The 16799-nt window shown below is 46.2% G+C and overlaps 3 protein-coding genes across 3 annotated transcripts; all 3 read left to right on the forward strand.

The window, feature by feature from the left end:
- The first annotated feature begins 1903 nt into the window (after nt 1-1903).
- LOC103680927 (vasopressin V1b receptor-like) lies at nt 1904-3098 on the forward strand. The gene is given in 2 exon segments (XM_040621912.1): nt 1904-2152; nt 2154-3098. Coding segments are annotated over 2 exon segments (1194 nt in total).
- LOC103680928 (vasopressin V1b receptor-like) lies at nt 3061-4771 on the forward strand. Its single transcript, XM_040621914.1, has one exon. The coding sequence runs from the start codon at nt 3503-3505 to the stop codon at nt 4769-4771; it is 1269 nt and encodes a 422-aa protein (XP_040477848.1). The 5' UTR covers nt 3061-3502.
- Nucleotides 4772-4892: 121 nt separating this feature from the next.
- On the forward strand, nt 4893-13483 carry LOC103680929 (olfactory receptor 4S2-like). Its single transcript, XM_008710441.2, is given in 3 exon segments — nt 4893-5044; nt 12993-13103; nt 13105-13483. Coding segments are annotated over 3 exon segments (642 nt in total).
- Nucleotides 13484-16799: the final 3316 nt, after the last annotated feature.

Below are 16799 nucleotides of genomic sequence, written 5' to 3' on the forward strand. Positions count from 1 at the left end.
TCCAGAAATAAATGGGAACAAGAAAACAGAGACCAGCTAGACAGCCCTTTATAGAAATTCTGCTGTGAGAGGCGAGAGATGGCTGTAGCTAGAGGTGGGGGTACAGGGTCTGAGGAGGGTGATGACTTTTTTTTTAATGGACAACAGTAGAGTTTGTTTGCCTGCAGAGGGGAATGAACCAGTAGAGAGACTTAAAATTATCATTCAAAGAGAGCAAAATCCTGGAGAAGGTGGGGCCTGGGTTGAAGTGCAGGAGGGGATGCTACAGTATTTGGGGGGAGAGATGGTGTTTGCACCCAGGCAGTGGGAGGAAGTGGAGATGAATTTGTAGGTGTTTAGGAGGTAATCTCTTCAAGAAGCATGTTAATTGCGTGGGTGGGTGGGTGACACTGAAGGGGCATCTGGTTTGATGACAGGGAGAGACAAGAGGACTTCTGATCAATGATGGACCCTGCGCTTTCTGAGGGTGGTGGACTATGCTGTTGTCACTCCCAAAGAACTTCTCATCTGTAATCCACCTGCTGTATGTCCCCTGAGCACCAGTGCTTCTCACACACTGGGCATTAGCTTCCTTCTTGGAAAGGCACGCAGCGCGGGAAGGTTCTGCCCCTGTGGCATACTGGTTCTGTGATCTTCTAGAGCAAGTCACGCCACTTTTCTGGGCCTGTTTTCTGCCCCCTCAGGGTGGTTAACCGCGTTTGCGATTTTGTCCATGAAACACTGTGGGGAGGCCGCGGGTTAGGACTTCTGCGGACACACACAGCGGACCTCCCCCCCCCTCCCCCAGCGCCCCAGGGCTCCGGGGTCCACCCCGCGCCTCTGTCCTATCTCTGCCACCGCTCCCTCTCCACACTCGGCTTTCTCTTCCTGCCTTGTGGCTCCAAGTCTCCCACCAGTGGCTGCGGTCAGACGTCGTCGCCAAGGGCTTGAGAGCTCCGTCTGGGGGCGCCACCTCGCCCACCTGACCACCCCTGCAGACTCTGGACCCTTCGCGGCCTATCAGGGAGCCCTGGGCAGGGGACACTCCCAGCAGCGCTGCCAGTCTTAGGGGCCCCGCGTCGCAGAGGAACCACCCCCTCCTCCCTGAGCGTGCACCTGTCTTGGGAGACAGTCCGATGGTTCCGGGGTGCGAGCATAGATGAAGTCCGGGGGTCTGGCAGGCCTGTGAGCGCTTGTCTGCGTCTTCTGCTCCTCTTGCTCCCTGTCCCTGCTCGGCTGCCCCTTCTCCCTCCCCGACACCCCACCCCCCGCCCCTTCCCAGCCTCTTGGTCCCCCTGCAGGCAGCGCGTGGGGGAGCCTCACTCTGCCCTCCTCTGCCTGAGCCAACCAGCACGCGGAGGGGCCGCTGGGCTCCTGCTGCAAGCCCATAAAACCCCCACTGGACTCCAGCCGCTGCGCTCCCTCCTCTGCTGGTCAGGGCTCCTGGCCCCGCGCGGGCTTCCCTGGGGCTTCCAGCCCAGCGGGCGTCCCCCGTGGCCCGGACCTCGCCACCAAGCGGTCTTAGGGACTTTCCGTTTCCAGAAAAGTTGGGAGAAAGTGAATTTGGGGTGAATTGGGAAGTGGTGGCAGCTCCCCAGGCTTCCTTCCCTTCCAGAAGCCTCACCCTGCACAGCCTCAACCATTCTTCTTTTCCTGACACCCTGTCCTCCTCCCTGAGCCCTCTTTCTCTTCGCTCCTAAGCTTCCCTCCGCATTGTGGGATCAGCATCTCCTCCTTCCTTATCTCTTTCTCTCTCCTCCTCTCTATTCCTACCTATTTTCACCTTCTCCCTGTCATTCCCCCCTTCTCCCCATCTGAAACCTTGCCCTTTTCCCTCCATTTCACCCATCAAACCTCTCCACTTGCCCCCACACTGTCCATCCCTCTCTCGGCCTCCTTCCCTTCCCTCCCAGCAAAGTCAGCCATGGATTATGGGCCTGCCTGGGCTGCCAACCCCACTCCTCTGGGCCCCTTCTCTGCCCCCAGTGCCACCACACCCTGGCTGGGCCGGGATGAGGAGCTGGCCAAGGTAGAGATCAGAGTCCTGGGCACCGTCCTGGTGCTGGCGACATGGGGCAATCTGACTGTGCTACTGACCCCGGGGCAGCCCAGCCGTAAGCGCTCCCACATGCACCTGTTTGTTCTGCACCTGGCCCTGACTGACCTGGGCATGGGCACTCTTCCAGGTGCTGCCACAGCTGCTGTGGGACATCACCTACCACTTCCAGAGCCCTGACCTCCTCTGCCGGGCCGTCAAGTATCTGCAGGTGCTTAGCATGTTTGCCACCACCTACATGCTGCTGGCCATGACGCTGGACCACTACCTGGCTGTTTGCCGCCCCCTGCGCAGCCTCCAGCAGCCCAGCCTGTCCACCTACTGGCTCATCGCTGCTCCCTGGCTGCTGGCTGCCATCCTCAGCCTGCCTCAAGTCTTCATCTTTTCTTTGTGGGAGGTGATCCAGGGCACTGGAGTGCTGGACTGCTGGGCAGACTTCCGCATCCCCTGGGGGCCTCAGGTCTATATCACGTGGACCACCCTGGCCATCTGTGTCCTGCCCATGGCCATGCTCACGGCCTGCTACAGCCTCATCTACCACGAGATCTGTAAAAACCTAGAAGTCAAGACGCAGACCCAGAAGGTGGAAGGAAGGGGCTGGAGGACTTGGGACAGGACCTCACCTTCTGGCCCAGCTGCAGCCATGCGGGGGCTGCCGCCCCGTGTCAGCAGCATCAGCACCATCTCCAGGGCCAAGATCCAAACCGGGAAAATGACTTTTGTCATCGTGCTGGCCTACATCGCCTGCCGGGCACCCTTCTTCAGCGTCCACATGTGGTCTGTGTGGGACAAGAATGCCCCTGATGAAGATTCCACCGACGTGGCCTTCACCATCTCCATGCTCCTGGGCAGCCTCAGCAGCTGTTGCAACCCCTGGGTCTACATGGGCTTCAACAGCCACCTGCGGCCACGCCCCCAGCAAGCCCATAAAACCCCCACTGGGCTCCAGCCGCTGTGCTCCCTCCTCTGCTGGTCAGGGCTCCCGCCCCCCGCGGGCTTCCCTGGGGCTTCCAGCCCAGCGGGCGTCCCCCATGGCCCTGACCTCACCACCAAGCAGGCTTAGGGACATCCGCTTTCCGCTTCCAGAAAAGTTGGGAGAAAGTGAATTTCCGGTGGATTGGGAAGTGGTGGCAGCTCCCCAGGCTTCCTTCCCTTCCAGAAGCCTCACCCTGCACAGCCTCAACCATTCTTCTTTTCCTGACACCCTGTCCTCCTCCCTGAGCCCTCTTTCTCCTCGCTCCTAAGCTTCCCTCCACATTGTGGGATCAGGATCTCCTCCTTCCTTATCTCTTTCTCTCTCCTCCTCTCTATTCCTACCTATTTTCACCTTCTCCCTGTCATTCCCCCTTCTCCCCATCTGAAACCTTGCCCTTTTCCCTCCATTTCACCCATCAAACCTCTCCACTTGCCTCCACACTGTCCGCCCCTCTCTCAGCCTCCTTCCCTTCCCTCCCAGCAAAGTCAGCCATGGATTATGGGCCTGCCTGGGCTGCCAACCCCACTCCTCTGGGCCCCTTCTCTGCCCCCAATGCCACCACACCCTGGCTGGGCCGGGATGAGGAGCTGGCCAAGGTAGAGATCAGAGTCCTGGGCACCGTCCTGGTGCTGGCGACAGGGGGCAATCTGACTGTGCTGCTGACCCTGGGACAGCCCAGCCACAAGCGCTCCCGCATGCACCTGTTTGTTCTGCACCTGGCCCTGACTGACCTGGGCGTGGCACTCTTCCAGGTGCTGCCCCAGCTGCTGTGGGACATCACCTACCGCTTCCGGGGCCCTGACCTCCTCTGCCGGGCCGTCAAGTATCTGCAGGGGCTTAGCATGTTTGCCTCCACCTACATGCTGCTGGCCATGACGCTGGACCACTACCTGGCTGTTTGCCGCCCCCTGCGCAGCCTCCGGCAGCCCAGCCAGTCCACCTACCAGCTCATCGCTGCTCCCTGGCTGCTGGCTGCCATCCTCAGCCTGACTCAAGTCTTCATCTTTTCTTTGCGGGAGGTGATCCAGGGCACTGGGGTGCTGGACTGCTGGGCAGACTTCCGCAACCCCTGGGGGCCTCGGGTCTATATCACGTGGACCACCCTGGCCATCTTTGTCCTGCCTGTGGCCATGCTCATGGCCTGCTACAGCCTCATCTACCACGAGATCTGTAAAAACCTAGAAGTCAAGACGCAGACCCAGAAGGTGGAAGGAAGGGGCTGGAGGACTTGGGACAGGACCTCACCTTCTGGCCCAGCTGCAGCCATGCGGGGGCTGCCGTCCTGTGTCAGCAGCATCAGCACCATCTCCAGGGCCAAGATCCAAACCGTGAAAATGACTTTTGTCATCATGCTGGCCTACATCGCCTGCTGGGCACCCTTCTTCAGCATCCACATGTGGTCTGTGTGGGACAAGAATGCCCCTGATGAAGATTCCACCGACGTGGCCTTCACCATCTCCATGCTCCTGGGCAGCCTCAGCAGCTGTTGCAATCCCTGGGTCTACATGGGCTTCAACAGCCACTTGCGGCCTCACCCCCTGTGCTGCCTGGCCTGCTGTGGGGGACCCCGGCCCCGGCCCCGCTCATGGCACTCCAGCGACAGCCCCTCGAGCCGCCGCACCACCCTGCTGACATGCTCCAGCGGCTTGCCCACCCTCACCCTCAGCCCCAGACTCAGCGGGGACCCTGGGCCTGAAGGCTCACCAAAGGACTCAGTGCAGGTGGACGGCGAGGCCTCCACTGAGACCATCGCCTTTTAGGGAACACTTGCCTGTGGGACTGGTGGAGGAGCTCTGCTCATCTCAGCACTGGGTGTAAAAGCTGGGAGGGCCAGGGTTGGAGTAGGGGGAGCCCACTTTGAAGCAGGGTGAGGGGGCCAGAATGGCCGTCCTACCCGTGGTATTACAGGTGCCTCTGGTGTGCGGGCGGACCCTCGTTTGCTCCCAATCTCCCACCTTGGGAATCAGGGAGAGTCAAAGCCTCGCTTCCCTGATCCTGTGCATTCACAGGGTGCCTGGGGGCCCACGCGTGTGGTGGGTGTGGTGCCCCAGATCTCAGGCGGGCTGAGGGTGGTCCTGTCTGGGGGTCTGCAGGTGGCAGAGACTCGGGCTGCTCTCCCGCCTTGACTGTTTGTCCCCATCCTAACCCGACTAGCACACCCAGTGCAACCAGGAGGGGGGAGAAGTGAGAACCTGTGAGAAAGATCCTCTTTCTCTGTCTAGATCCCAGGTTTGTTTGTTTGTATAGGGAGGCTTCTTTCATGAAAGAACCAAAGGGGGGGTTACAGCAGGTACACCAGCTTTGCCCGCTGTGCCCGCCTGTCTGCTGAAGGGAGATGCACCTGTAACTGGTAGAAATTCCACAAATGCTCTTTTTTCTTCTCCCCATATCACCCACCCTTACAGGATGGATGACAGGGCAAAGTAAACCCTCAGGGGGGTGACCCCCTGGGAGGGAGTAGGCGAGGGAGGGAGGAAAGCAGAAGATGAAGATGGTTACAGTAAGATTAAGAGTGGGCAAAGCCTCTGAGGCAGCACGCGTTGGTGGCTCTCCTTCCTCCCCCAAGGGATCCACACGGCACCCTCCTCTGGGATGGCTCAGGGGAGACATCCTTATAAAAAGTGTGGCTGGATCATGACTCTAGACTTCCTTGAGGCTTTTCAGAGCTTCCCTATGAGCCATGCGTGCTGTGATGAAGTCAGGAGCCCAGGATTTGAGACTCGGCTCTGCCGTCAGGTACCTGTAGGACCTTGGGAAGGTGCCCTCCCTTCCCTGGGCCTCTGTCTTCTCACCCGTTAGGACAGAGATGACCCACTTATGGATCATCATGGACCTTGGTCTTTCCCAGCTCTGCCCTGTCATGACTTTGCAAGACTGGGCATGGGGTTATAGCAGAGCTCTTTCTAACCAACAGGCTCTAGAAGAGTTGCTGGATTTTCATGACAATGACATTTATACCCTTTGACTCAATTCTGGTGGCTGTGGGTCCCACCGTGGTCATACCGTCTACTTTTGCCCTCCATTCTGTGATGCTAAACCTGGGAGGGACAGCCGAGCAGGTAGACTCGGGGCTTTGCCCTGTGTATCCTCGTGATCAACAGTGGGATTTAGATCACGGGGTGGCTTCCCCACCTGAATTCCGGATTCTAATCCTGAAAGAGCGTCAGCTGAAAAGTCTTGGTTCTGCCACGACTGATGGCCAATGTGGGGAGAATGCTGGCTAATCCTTCGTCTCTGTTACGAAGTCAAATAGGACTGTGGATGTAAAAGAGGTTGGAAGACCCAGGAGCTCTCTACTAGTGGAAGGGGCTGCTGATCTGATTAAGAGCTCCTGAGAGCAGCTCCAGGGAACAGGCTCTCTGCCCTCTACTCTTAGGAAACTGTAGGAAATGGCCGTAACTTTGAGCTTTAAGAGGTCACTCAGCTCTGAGAAGCCTCCTTCGGCTTCCTTAGAAGAACCTAAACTGAGTGTTGTGAGTGAGCAAAGTGTCCCTAGCCTTCACTGTTGAAGAACTGGGGCATGGGACACAGACGCTAATGGGACCAAGGCTCAAGGCAGATGTGAGGGCCCACGGTCTCTCTACTGTCTTCTGTTGCCCATGTGAGCCCCTGACATTCAACCACTTCTTCCTTGTCCATCCATCCTGGAGGAGCTGGGTTTAGGAGCCTCCCATGCCAGCATGAGCTGCTGAAGTTTCCTGCCCTGCATATGTAAGCCACCCCTCCTCACACCACAGTTCCTCTTGCTCGTGTCCAAGTCAGTACCAGGTAAACCGTTGCCCGTTGTGATGACTGGGAGAAGGGACACCAGTTTTGTACTTCAAAGACTTTGCTTTGAGTCCTGCTTTCATCGCTTTTTTGTCTGTATGATCTTGGACAAGTCCTCTAATCTCTCTGAGCAACAGTTTCCTTGTTAAATAGAAACAACAATGCCTACCTTGTTGGGCAGGGGAGCCGTAAGATCATAGACCATAGAACACTCTACAGAGAAGATAACGATGGCCCAGCTCCGCACTGCATCTGGAGGCTAACCTCCTATGGGAAGCATGGAGGAGGGTCTCTGTTGTCTGGCGTTAATCTCACTTCTGACAGCTAACCCCAGGAGAAATAGAACCATGCTGTCTCCGAGCTGGGCACTTTTGTGAAATGTTTATGCCATCCTGTGGACTAGAACCCACGTGGGAGCAGGGGATAAGGGGTGGGCAGGGCGGAGAGCAGCAGGAGGTGAGCTGACCTTCTCTGGAGATTTCTGAGAATGTTTTTTTATGTTGTTTGGTATAGGCCAGTAAGTTTCCAGATGTCTGTGTCTGTGTTTTGTATGTAAATAGGTCTTTTATTTTTCAAGGGGCTCTAGACTCAGTCCAGGCTGTGGTAAGCTTCCTCCTGGGTCAGAAATCCAGGGATGGGGTTAAAGTTGACCAATAAAACTCCTTAAGAACCAGAAAAAAAGAATGATTGGAATATAAAGCATTTATAGGTCATTATCATGCAATATGGGGATCTCTGTGCATCAACAGTCAGCTTGAGGTAGTAGAACCACAGTATGTATAGGGTGTTGGGAATGGGGTACAAAAGGGAGAGTGAACAAGAACCAAGTGCATTTCTCCACTTAATAATAATTTTGTCTAGGATCCGTTCTTTCTATCTTAATGTCATCTGTGGCAGGCTACCATAGGTTGCTTACTACATTGGCTTTTGTACCATCCCAAATGGAAGTATGTCCACGTTGTAATGAAGTGAAGAAAGATTTTCCAAATTTTGTGTGCAACATGGTAGGGAATTTCACGTTGTGATGGAAATGCTTTCATGAGGATCAAGCTTGCAAAGATCTTTCCCTTCTATTTCACAAGCTGGAAATTCACTGGAATTTTCTTCTGCCTTTGTGGACAGTAACATTTGGCATGTGGATTTGTTTTCTGTGGTATTTAGATTCACTTTCTGCTGACATAGTCCCTTTTTTGCAGCTTCACCAGGAGAGTTAGCAGCCAGCAGGCATTTCTTCTCCCTAACAGTTAGGGGTCAGCATTTTTTTTTTCTTTAACACCCATCCCTTCCAACCCTAACAAAACAGAAAGACGTAAGGACTTTAACTGATTTTTTTAAAAGTCTAGACATCACTTCTCTTACTAACTTTTCTTCATGAAGGTATTGAGAGCTTCTTCCATCATGGAAATTGATTTAAACTTCTCTGTGGTGTTACACTTTCATCCACTGACACCAGGTAGATGTGTCAACACACTGGTTAATGGATGTGGGATTTTTTTTTTTTGGAGAAAATATAACTATCCAGAATAAAAAAAATATAATAATGAAAATTAAAAACTCATTGGACAGATTTAATAGTGGATGGGAGAGCACATAGGAGAATAAATTAACTAGAGACTACATCAGAAGACGTCGGACATTAATGCATTGTGAAGAGACAAAAAGAGAAAAATGAAAGAGAAGTTAAATGTGGAAGTCTAACATTGGTTTAATTGACAATTCCAAAGAAAGGAAGAGTCAAGTGATATTTAAAGAGCTAATATCTGAAAATTTTTATAGATTTGGTCAAGCACAAAAATCTAAAACTTCAAAGAGCAAGTCTAACACGTTCTAACAGTATAAAATTAAAAATTTGTGATATACAAATTGTAAAAAATGGAAACTAAGGACAAAAGTAATAACTCAGGGGGCATGAGTGGCTCAGTCAGTTAAGTGTCCAACTCTTGGTTTTGGCTCAGGTCATGATCTCAGGGTCATGGAATGGAGCCCCATGTCAGTCTCTGCACTCAGAGGGGAGTCTGCTTGAGATTCTCTCTCACCCTCTCCCTCTGCCCCTACATTCATTCACCTGTGTGTGCTCTTTCTCTCTCTCTCTCTCTCTCAAATAAATGAATAAATCTTTAAAAAATAATAATAGCTGAAAAGGTATAAGGGAAAAACAGATTAGCATTCCAAAAACAACATTAGGCAGAAAGTTGATTTCTGAACAGTTACAGTGAAAACCAGATACAAGGGATTATATCTTGAATGTTGTGGGAATGGGAGGGTAACTGCCGTACTAGGATTGTATCAGCAAGAACAACATCTGTGAAGGATAATGTGGTAAAAATAAAGTAATGACATGATAAATAGAAGCAATGTGGAGAAGGTGGAAAATGTGCCCTTCTTAACTGTGATAATAGGCAAACTTTGTGTTTTCCTTCTTTAGGCACAATTATTTTTTAAAAAAATCTTTCTCTGAAAGTTCTTTTATATATGATGTGTGATAAGCCCAGTGTGTGATGTCTGAGTGTTCTGTTTCTTCTGTCTGAGGTGTTTGTTGGCTCTCGTGCATAGCACCTTATTTCATGATATATTGTGGTAGGTAAAATAATGGCCTCCATAGATGTCCATGGCCTAAATCCTCAGGATAACATATTCAAACTCTGTCAACCTGCTACTTCACATGGCGAAATGGATTTTTCAGATGTGATTAAGATTAAGGACTGGGGATTGTCCTCATTTCTCTCAGTAGGCCCTTAACTTCAGAAACCAGAGAGATGGTAGCATGAGAAGGAATTCACTTACCCTTGCTGGCTTTGAAGAAGGAGGAAGGGAGCTACCAGCCAGGGAAGAGGGGAAGCCTTTAAAAACCAAAGAAGGGAAGGGTACAGATTCTTCCCTAGAGCCTCCAGGAAGGAATGTAACTCTCCCTACACCTTGATTTTTAGCCCAGAGTGGTCTTGTCAAACTGCTAATCTTCAGAACTATAACATGATAAATTTGTTTAAGCCACCAGTTTGTGGTAATTTGTTACATTACATTGCCAATAGAAAAGTAACACAGTTAATTTTGGCTCTGTCTGCTTACTGCCCTTGAAAAGTTCTTTGTGGGTTTTCTCTAAGGCCCAGCAGGAGAACACCTTCCTTCCCGGAGGATTTGTGTTTGTGTCTGTCAGGCACCTGAGGACACTTTGTTAGGGATATCGTTAAGCAGAAGCAAAGTCTGAGATTCCCAATATATATACTAAGGCTGCTACCTTCATGAGTGTCTCTGTCTGGTCCAGACTTCTCAAAGATTTTTCTCTCCTCCATGGCCCTACCATATTCATTGTTAAGGCACCCTTCTGTACAGTTCATTTGAATTGTGTTAGGAAGCACACTAAGTTCTGTTTTATTTTTTTAATTTTAAAAATATTCTTTGAGTGTAGTTGGCCCACAATGTTAGTTTCAGGTGTACCACATAGTGATTTGAGAAGTCTCTATGTTATACAATGATCACCACAAGAGCAACTATCATCTGTCACCATGCAACGCTGTTCCAATACCGTTGACCATATTCCCTATGCTGTGCCTTCTATTCCCTTGACTTATTCATTCCATAACTGGAAGCCCGTATCTCCCACTCCCCTTCACCCATTTTGCCCATCTCCACATTCCCCTCCCATTTCTCAACCATGAGTTTGTTCTCTGTATTTATAGATCTGATTCTTCTTGTTTGTTTATTTGTTTTGTCTTTTAGATTCCACATATGAGCAAAACCATATGGTATTTGTCTTTCTCAGTCCGACTTATTTCTCTTAGCATAATGCTCCTTAGGGTGGTCCATGTTGTTACAAATGGCAGGATCTTGTTCTTTTTTATGACTGAGTAATATTCCATTGTGTATATATATACCATACCTTCCTTATCCATTTGTCTTCCTGGACACTTAGGTTGCTTCCATATCTTGGCTATTGTAAATAATGCTGCAATAAACTAAGAGAGCACATTATCTTTTTGAATTAGTGTTTTTGTTTTCTTTGGGTAAATACCTGGTAGTTCTGTTTTCCACTTATCCTAAAGATGTACCTCTTTGTGTCCCAGTTTAAGATGAAGAGTATTTCCTAGGGGCACCTGGGTGGCTCAGTATGTTCAGCATCTGCCTTCAGCTCAGGTCATGATCTCAGGGTCCTGGAATCGAGTCCTGCATTGGACTCCCTTATCAGCAGGGAGCCTGCTTCTCCTTCTGTCTCTCCCCCGATCATGCTCTCTCTCTCTCTCTTTATCTCTTTCCATCTCTTTCTCTCTCCCCTCATTCTTTCTCTCAGATAAATAAATAAAATCTTTTTTAAAAAAAGAGTATTTCCTATAAGGCTCCCCATCTAGGGAAGACCCTGAGACTTAACTTCCTTTTGCAAAGCTTCTGAAACAAATCCCCAAATTCACCACATTTGGAAATGCTGTCAGGGAAAATGAAAGTTTGGTGCTCCAGTGTTTAACTTTCTGGGTTCTGAATCACCCAAAAAATCCACTGTTGGTGTTGCTTTCTATCTTGTTAGCTTTTTGATGCATTTTATTAATTTTTTTCCCTGTTGGTAGTAATTCTGAACAATCTAGTTTTCCATTATTAGTAATTAAGGCAACTCCTGTCATTTCCACTTCTAAAAAAATCTTAATTTGTCCATTTCTCTTTGTTTCTACTGCTTTCACATTAATTCATGCTTTTTAAAATGTCTTATCTCTTAAAAACACCAAATCTATCCATTTATGTTTTTTTTTCCTTTGGCAGTATCCTAGTGTTAATATTATTGGTTATTTTCTGGAAGGCAGTCAGTTACCTGCTTTCCCATTTTCACCTGTCTGATCCTTCTAGAGTGACAGTCAAAAAACATTTATGAAATAATTTCAATTACTTCAAAAAAATTCTTTTGAATTCTTTCCACTCTTTTTAGAATAAAGCCAAAACTCCTTACCATGACCTCTAGGACTCTATAGGTTCTGACTTCTGACTACCTGTTCAAACTCATCTCATACTCCCCCTTATTCACTGTATTTCAGTCACAGTGCTCTCTGAAGTTGACACCTCTTACTTGCTCTCTGTCACATTGTTTTATTTGTTCATAGCAGTTATCAAAATCTGCAATTATTTTGTACCTTGTCTGTCTTTCGTATTAGAATGCTTACTCCAGGGGCGCCTGGGTGGCACAGCGGTTAAGCGTCTGCCTTCGGCTCAGGGCGTGATCCCGGCGTGATGGGATCGAGCCCCACATCAGGCTCCTCCGCTAGGAGCCTGTTTCTTCCTCTCCCACTCCCCCTGCTTGTGTTCCCTCTCTCGCTGGCTGTCTCTATCTCTGTCGAATAAACAAATAAAATCTTTAAAAAAAAAAAAAAGAATGCTTACTCCACAAGGGATAGTATCTCTTCTATTCTGTTCAAAATCATAATCACCTCAGTCATTAGCACACTGCTGGCATATATTTGCAGCTCAATAAATATTTGTTGAATGAAAATACACATTCTTTATTTCCTATAGGAGTTTTACATGTTATCTGTGTTCATATTTGTTTATCACCTATGGCTGGATTTGTTAACTGTAGGTGAAAATTCACTGTGTGTTTGTAAATGACAAAATACTTTATCCTCCTTGTATGAGTACCAAATATTTTTCTTGTTCCCAGAAGAAATCCATACATTCGATTTTAATGTTTCTTCAATTTAATGGAGCTCCAATTCTAGTTGGTCATAGAGCAAAATAAGTGCTTTCATAAATTTTAAACAAGGGAAAGAATTTCGAGGGGAGAAAGAAATTGAATTTCTAATAATTTAAATGTGCTAGCCTTTTAAGAAAAAATATATGAACAACTTCTAACAGAAACTGCTAGCTAAGAAGCATTTATATGTAAGAATCCAAGTTCAGGTATTCAGAATGATTCCTTGTACAAATCAGAATGGTTTGGCTAGTTTACTTTCAAAAGAGCTGTGTTTTTCTTCATCATTTTATTACAGATTAGAATATAATACAAATATGCATTTTATTTTTTGTAAGACCACTTTGTTTTCACATGGAAAAACTGCTTAATCTGATTTTAATACATTTCATCTACTGGTTGCACTGATCACACGAGCTAGCATTACTTCCACATATCTAGCATTCTTAAAAATGTACTATTATGTGTTCAACCAAACTGAATTTTATTTCTTTTTTTTATTATGTTCAGTTAGTCAGCATATAGTAAATCATAAGTTTTTGTTGTAGTGTTGTAGTGGGTCATTCCTTTGTTCAGACCCTCCTGACCTTTCAGCTGCCTTTCTGCAATAATCAGGTCATTGACCACTACTTTTGTGATGTCCACCCAGTCCTAAAACTTGACTAAAACAACCCTGGTAAATATGTTGGTGATTGCCAACAGTGGTCTCATCTCTCTGGGGTGTTTCCTCATTCTACTGGCCTCCTACACCGTCATTCTATTCAGTCTTCGCAAGCGGTCTTCAGAGAGCCAGCGCAAGGCTCTCTCTACCTGTGGGTCTCATTTCACTGTAGTAACTTTCTTCTTTGTCCCTTGTTTCTTTATTTATCTGCGTCCATCCACTACTTTCCCACTGGATAAGGCTGTGTCTGTGTTCTATACTACCATTACCCCGATGTTAAACCCACTCATCTACACTCTGGGGAATGAGGATGTAAAGAATGCCATGAAATGGATATGGAGTCGCAAGGTCTCCTTGAAGGAAAAGCAGAAGGGATAGATCGTCAGAATTGCAAAATCAGAGAATTAGCTGATGCCTTCAGTGGTCTGTAACTTAGTAATGAGTTTAAGGAATAGTCTTTAAAATTCAACTGTCTTGTACAAGGTTTTCCCTGAACAGGCAATAATTTGAGACAGTTTTCTTTTTCTGTCTTTAGGTGGGCTAAACTTAGACGTTTCCATACTGTCAAGGTTTATCTTCTTTTACTTTTAGAGTAGGAGGGTAAAAACTCCAACTCAGTATCTCAGTTAAAGGGGTCTCATGTTGTAGACCCCTTTGATTCAAATTAAGCTTTCTTAATCTGTAATTGAATGATTTAGAATGAGGTTACAAGAGAAAACTGTCTCTGAGGAATCTGACCATTTCTCTTAAAAACGGAAGTGTAATAGCTGAGTAGAATAGCTGGGTGGAAAAGGCAATTTTATTCTGAAGAACTTTTAATTTACTCTTTATTTTTTTACTCTTAAGATTTTATTTTATTTTTTAAAACATTTATTCTACTTATTTTGGAGAGACAGAGAGTGTGTGCACATGGAGGGAGGGGCAGAGGGAGAGAATCTTCAAGCAGACTCCCTGCTGAGCCCAGAGCCTGATGTGGTCTTGATCTCATGATCATACTTGAGCTGAAACCAAGAGTTTGACACGCATCCACTGAGCCACCCAGGCACCCCAAGATTTTATTTTTAAACAGTCTCTACACCCAATGTGGGGCTTGATCTCACAATCCCAAGATCATGAGTCGCATGCTCCACTGACTGAGCCAGCTGGGCACCCTCTGAGGAACTCTAGATCTTGTTCATGACTCATATCTTCCAAAAATTCTGCCCTGATTATTTTCCCTTAGTGTATTTAGTCTCATTTCTATGGCTTATTAAGGATGTAAGTAATGTATCTTACTTCTTTTCCACTCCCCGTATATGGCACAGTGCTGGATGCACCATAGATTCTTGTGACACAGTCTACCTGTTGTTACCCCAGTATCCATGGTTCCTTTTTCCTTAGTAACAGAGACTTGACATTACTTATGGTGGCCCCACTGAAACATTACATTTACCAGTCTGTCCCTTTCACGGGAGGTGGATACTATGATGTTGGTTGTAGTTGGTGAGTGAGACTTTTGAAAACTCTTTAAAATGATTTCTGTGCCCTTAGGCTTTCTATACATGATCACCACTAACACTTTTTTATGTTATTTTCTTATATGTCACTATATTTTTATTACATGTGTTATTTTATATGTCATTATATTTTTCATATTATTTTTTCTCTGGAGAAAAGGATCAGTCTATCCTTTTTACTTATACCTATTTAAAAAAATAAATATGTTGAACTTATATTTAAAACTGTGGGCTACATTAGTTTTCCCTTTTCTCTCTAAGATCTAAATAAGTTAACAACAATAACAACAGCAATGGGGAAACAAGTTTATACTCAGAGCAACAAAGAAAACAGGACAGAAGTTAGACTGTGCAGACAGAAGATTCCAACAAATATTTGGAAAAGAGAAGACAAAGGTGTAATTGCTTTGGCCATATAAAAAGGCTAACGCTAAAATAGCAACTGAGGGGGATACTGAGGAGAAATAGACAGATTTATCTCCCAGAATCCCTGACATGTTTGAGATGCCAGGGCACCACGTAAAGGAGATGGTGGCATTCAGGGCTAGTAATAGGGAGATTAAGAGAAAGGAATGGTTCAGTCTCCCATCCTCTCTCTTCACTCCCAAAGGCTCACACAGGCTTATGCTTCACATACAGAATATTGATATCTTTGCATTAAGAAATTAAATTATATTAGAGAAAAGTCTTTCACGTTCTGCCTTTGGAGATCATAAATTGGATGGCTGTTTCTCTGCTAGAACCCTGACCAGAATCCAACCAGTTCGTTGGCTCTGCTCTATTGATCCAGAGTTTTTGGTCAAAATTTTGGCGCCAAATTCTTTAATACATATAAGATGTTAAAGTAAAAAGTAAGACTTTAGGAAGGCCCACAGGAATTTTGTGGAATCCAAGATAACACAGAAAAAAATTCACTTTGAAAACCACTGATATCTTTACATTGATCAGAGATAATATTTGCAATTCTGAAATGAGAACATGATATTAAAAAAAACTAAACAATAAAAATATTATTTTTGGAAACAAAATAAAAGGAGTAATAAATAAAATTAAGACAAATCAACAGAGGTTGAAAGATAGAGTCAAAGAAGTCTCCATGAAAGTAGAATTTTAAAAAAATCAAAGAAATGAACAATAGAAAAAAATATGAAAAATCTAAGCAAGAGGTAAAACATTCAACTCATATTTGTTTCCAGAAAAAACAGAGGGAAGAATTTAAAAGAAACAATGAAAGGAAAACTCATAGCAGGAAAGTTTAAGTCTCCAGATACAAAATATGTATTGATTGCCCACCCTAGTATGTGAAAACAAGAACTAAGGTGCTTTATTATGCAATTTTATTCCCCTAGAGGTTGAGAAGATTATAAAATTATTGAGAGAGACAGAAAAAAATGTAGGCCACAAAACAGTAAGTAAAATCCAAAAGGCATTAGAGTAGTAACAACACTGGACCCTTCAATACGGTAGAAAAGTGTCCGAAACTGATTTTCAGCCTAGAATTCTAGACAGAACAAAACCACCAATCAGATATGAAAGTAGTATAAGACCTTTTCAGCCATGCAAAGATTTATAAAATTTATAAGTACCCTTTCTTTGAATGTATGGGAGGATGTGTCCCAGCAAAAGCAACAAAGAGGAAGAGATAAGCTCAAGGAATCCGTGTAGGGGTGGCCCAAAGCACTTTTAAGGTGAGAGCTGTCTAGCAGGCATAGGGGGCGATAGAAAGCAGAAGGATAGAAGCCCCAGGACGGGAGGCTTCAGAAAACAGAGATAAGTGGGAATTTGTATTATCTATGATGATGGAGCATCTTAGTCATAAGGGCATAGGAAATAGGACGGAACAAGTTGATGGGCTTAAGGACACATTTATAGAAAATTATCTATATCATTTAGAACCCTAAGAGAAAACTGATGACACACTCCAAATAGAATAATTCACAAAGAGAAACTCACAGATGGACTGTCTATAAAATGTTAGATATGGAGGAGTCATATGGGGCAGTACCATAACCAGGGATTAGAAGCAGTAGAGCTGTTAACACCATTATGCCTAAAGGGATTGGCAGAAAGGGTAGATAAATCCAAAAAGAGAGAGAGTTTCTTCTCGATTTTTTAAAATTAAGACTTAATTATCTTAAAACAGTCTTAGGTCCACAGCAAAATTAAAGTAAAGGTACAAAGATTTTCCATACCTCCCC

The sequence above is a fragment of the Ursus maritimus genome, unplaced genomic scaffold, assembly GCF_017311325.1.
Source record: "Ursus maritimus isolate PB19 unplaced genomic scaffold, ASM1731132v1 scaffold_46, whole genome shotgun sequence".
Classification (NCBI taxonomy): domain Eukaryota; kingdom Metazoa; phylum Chordata; class Mammalia; order Carnivora; family Ursidae; genus Ursus; species Ursus maritimus.

Excerpts from the sequence above, each read along its gene's own strand:
- LOC103680928 (XM_040621914.1), top strand. The coding sequence starts at position 3,503 with ATGGATTATGGGCCTGCCTGGGCTGCCAACCCCACTCCTCTGGGCCCC.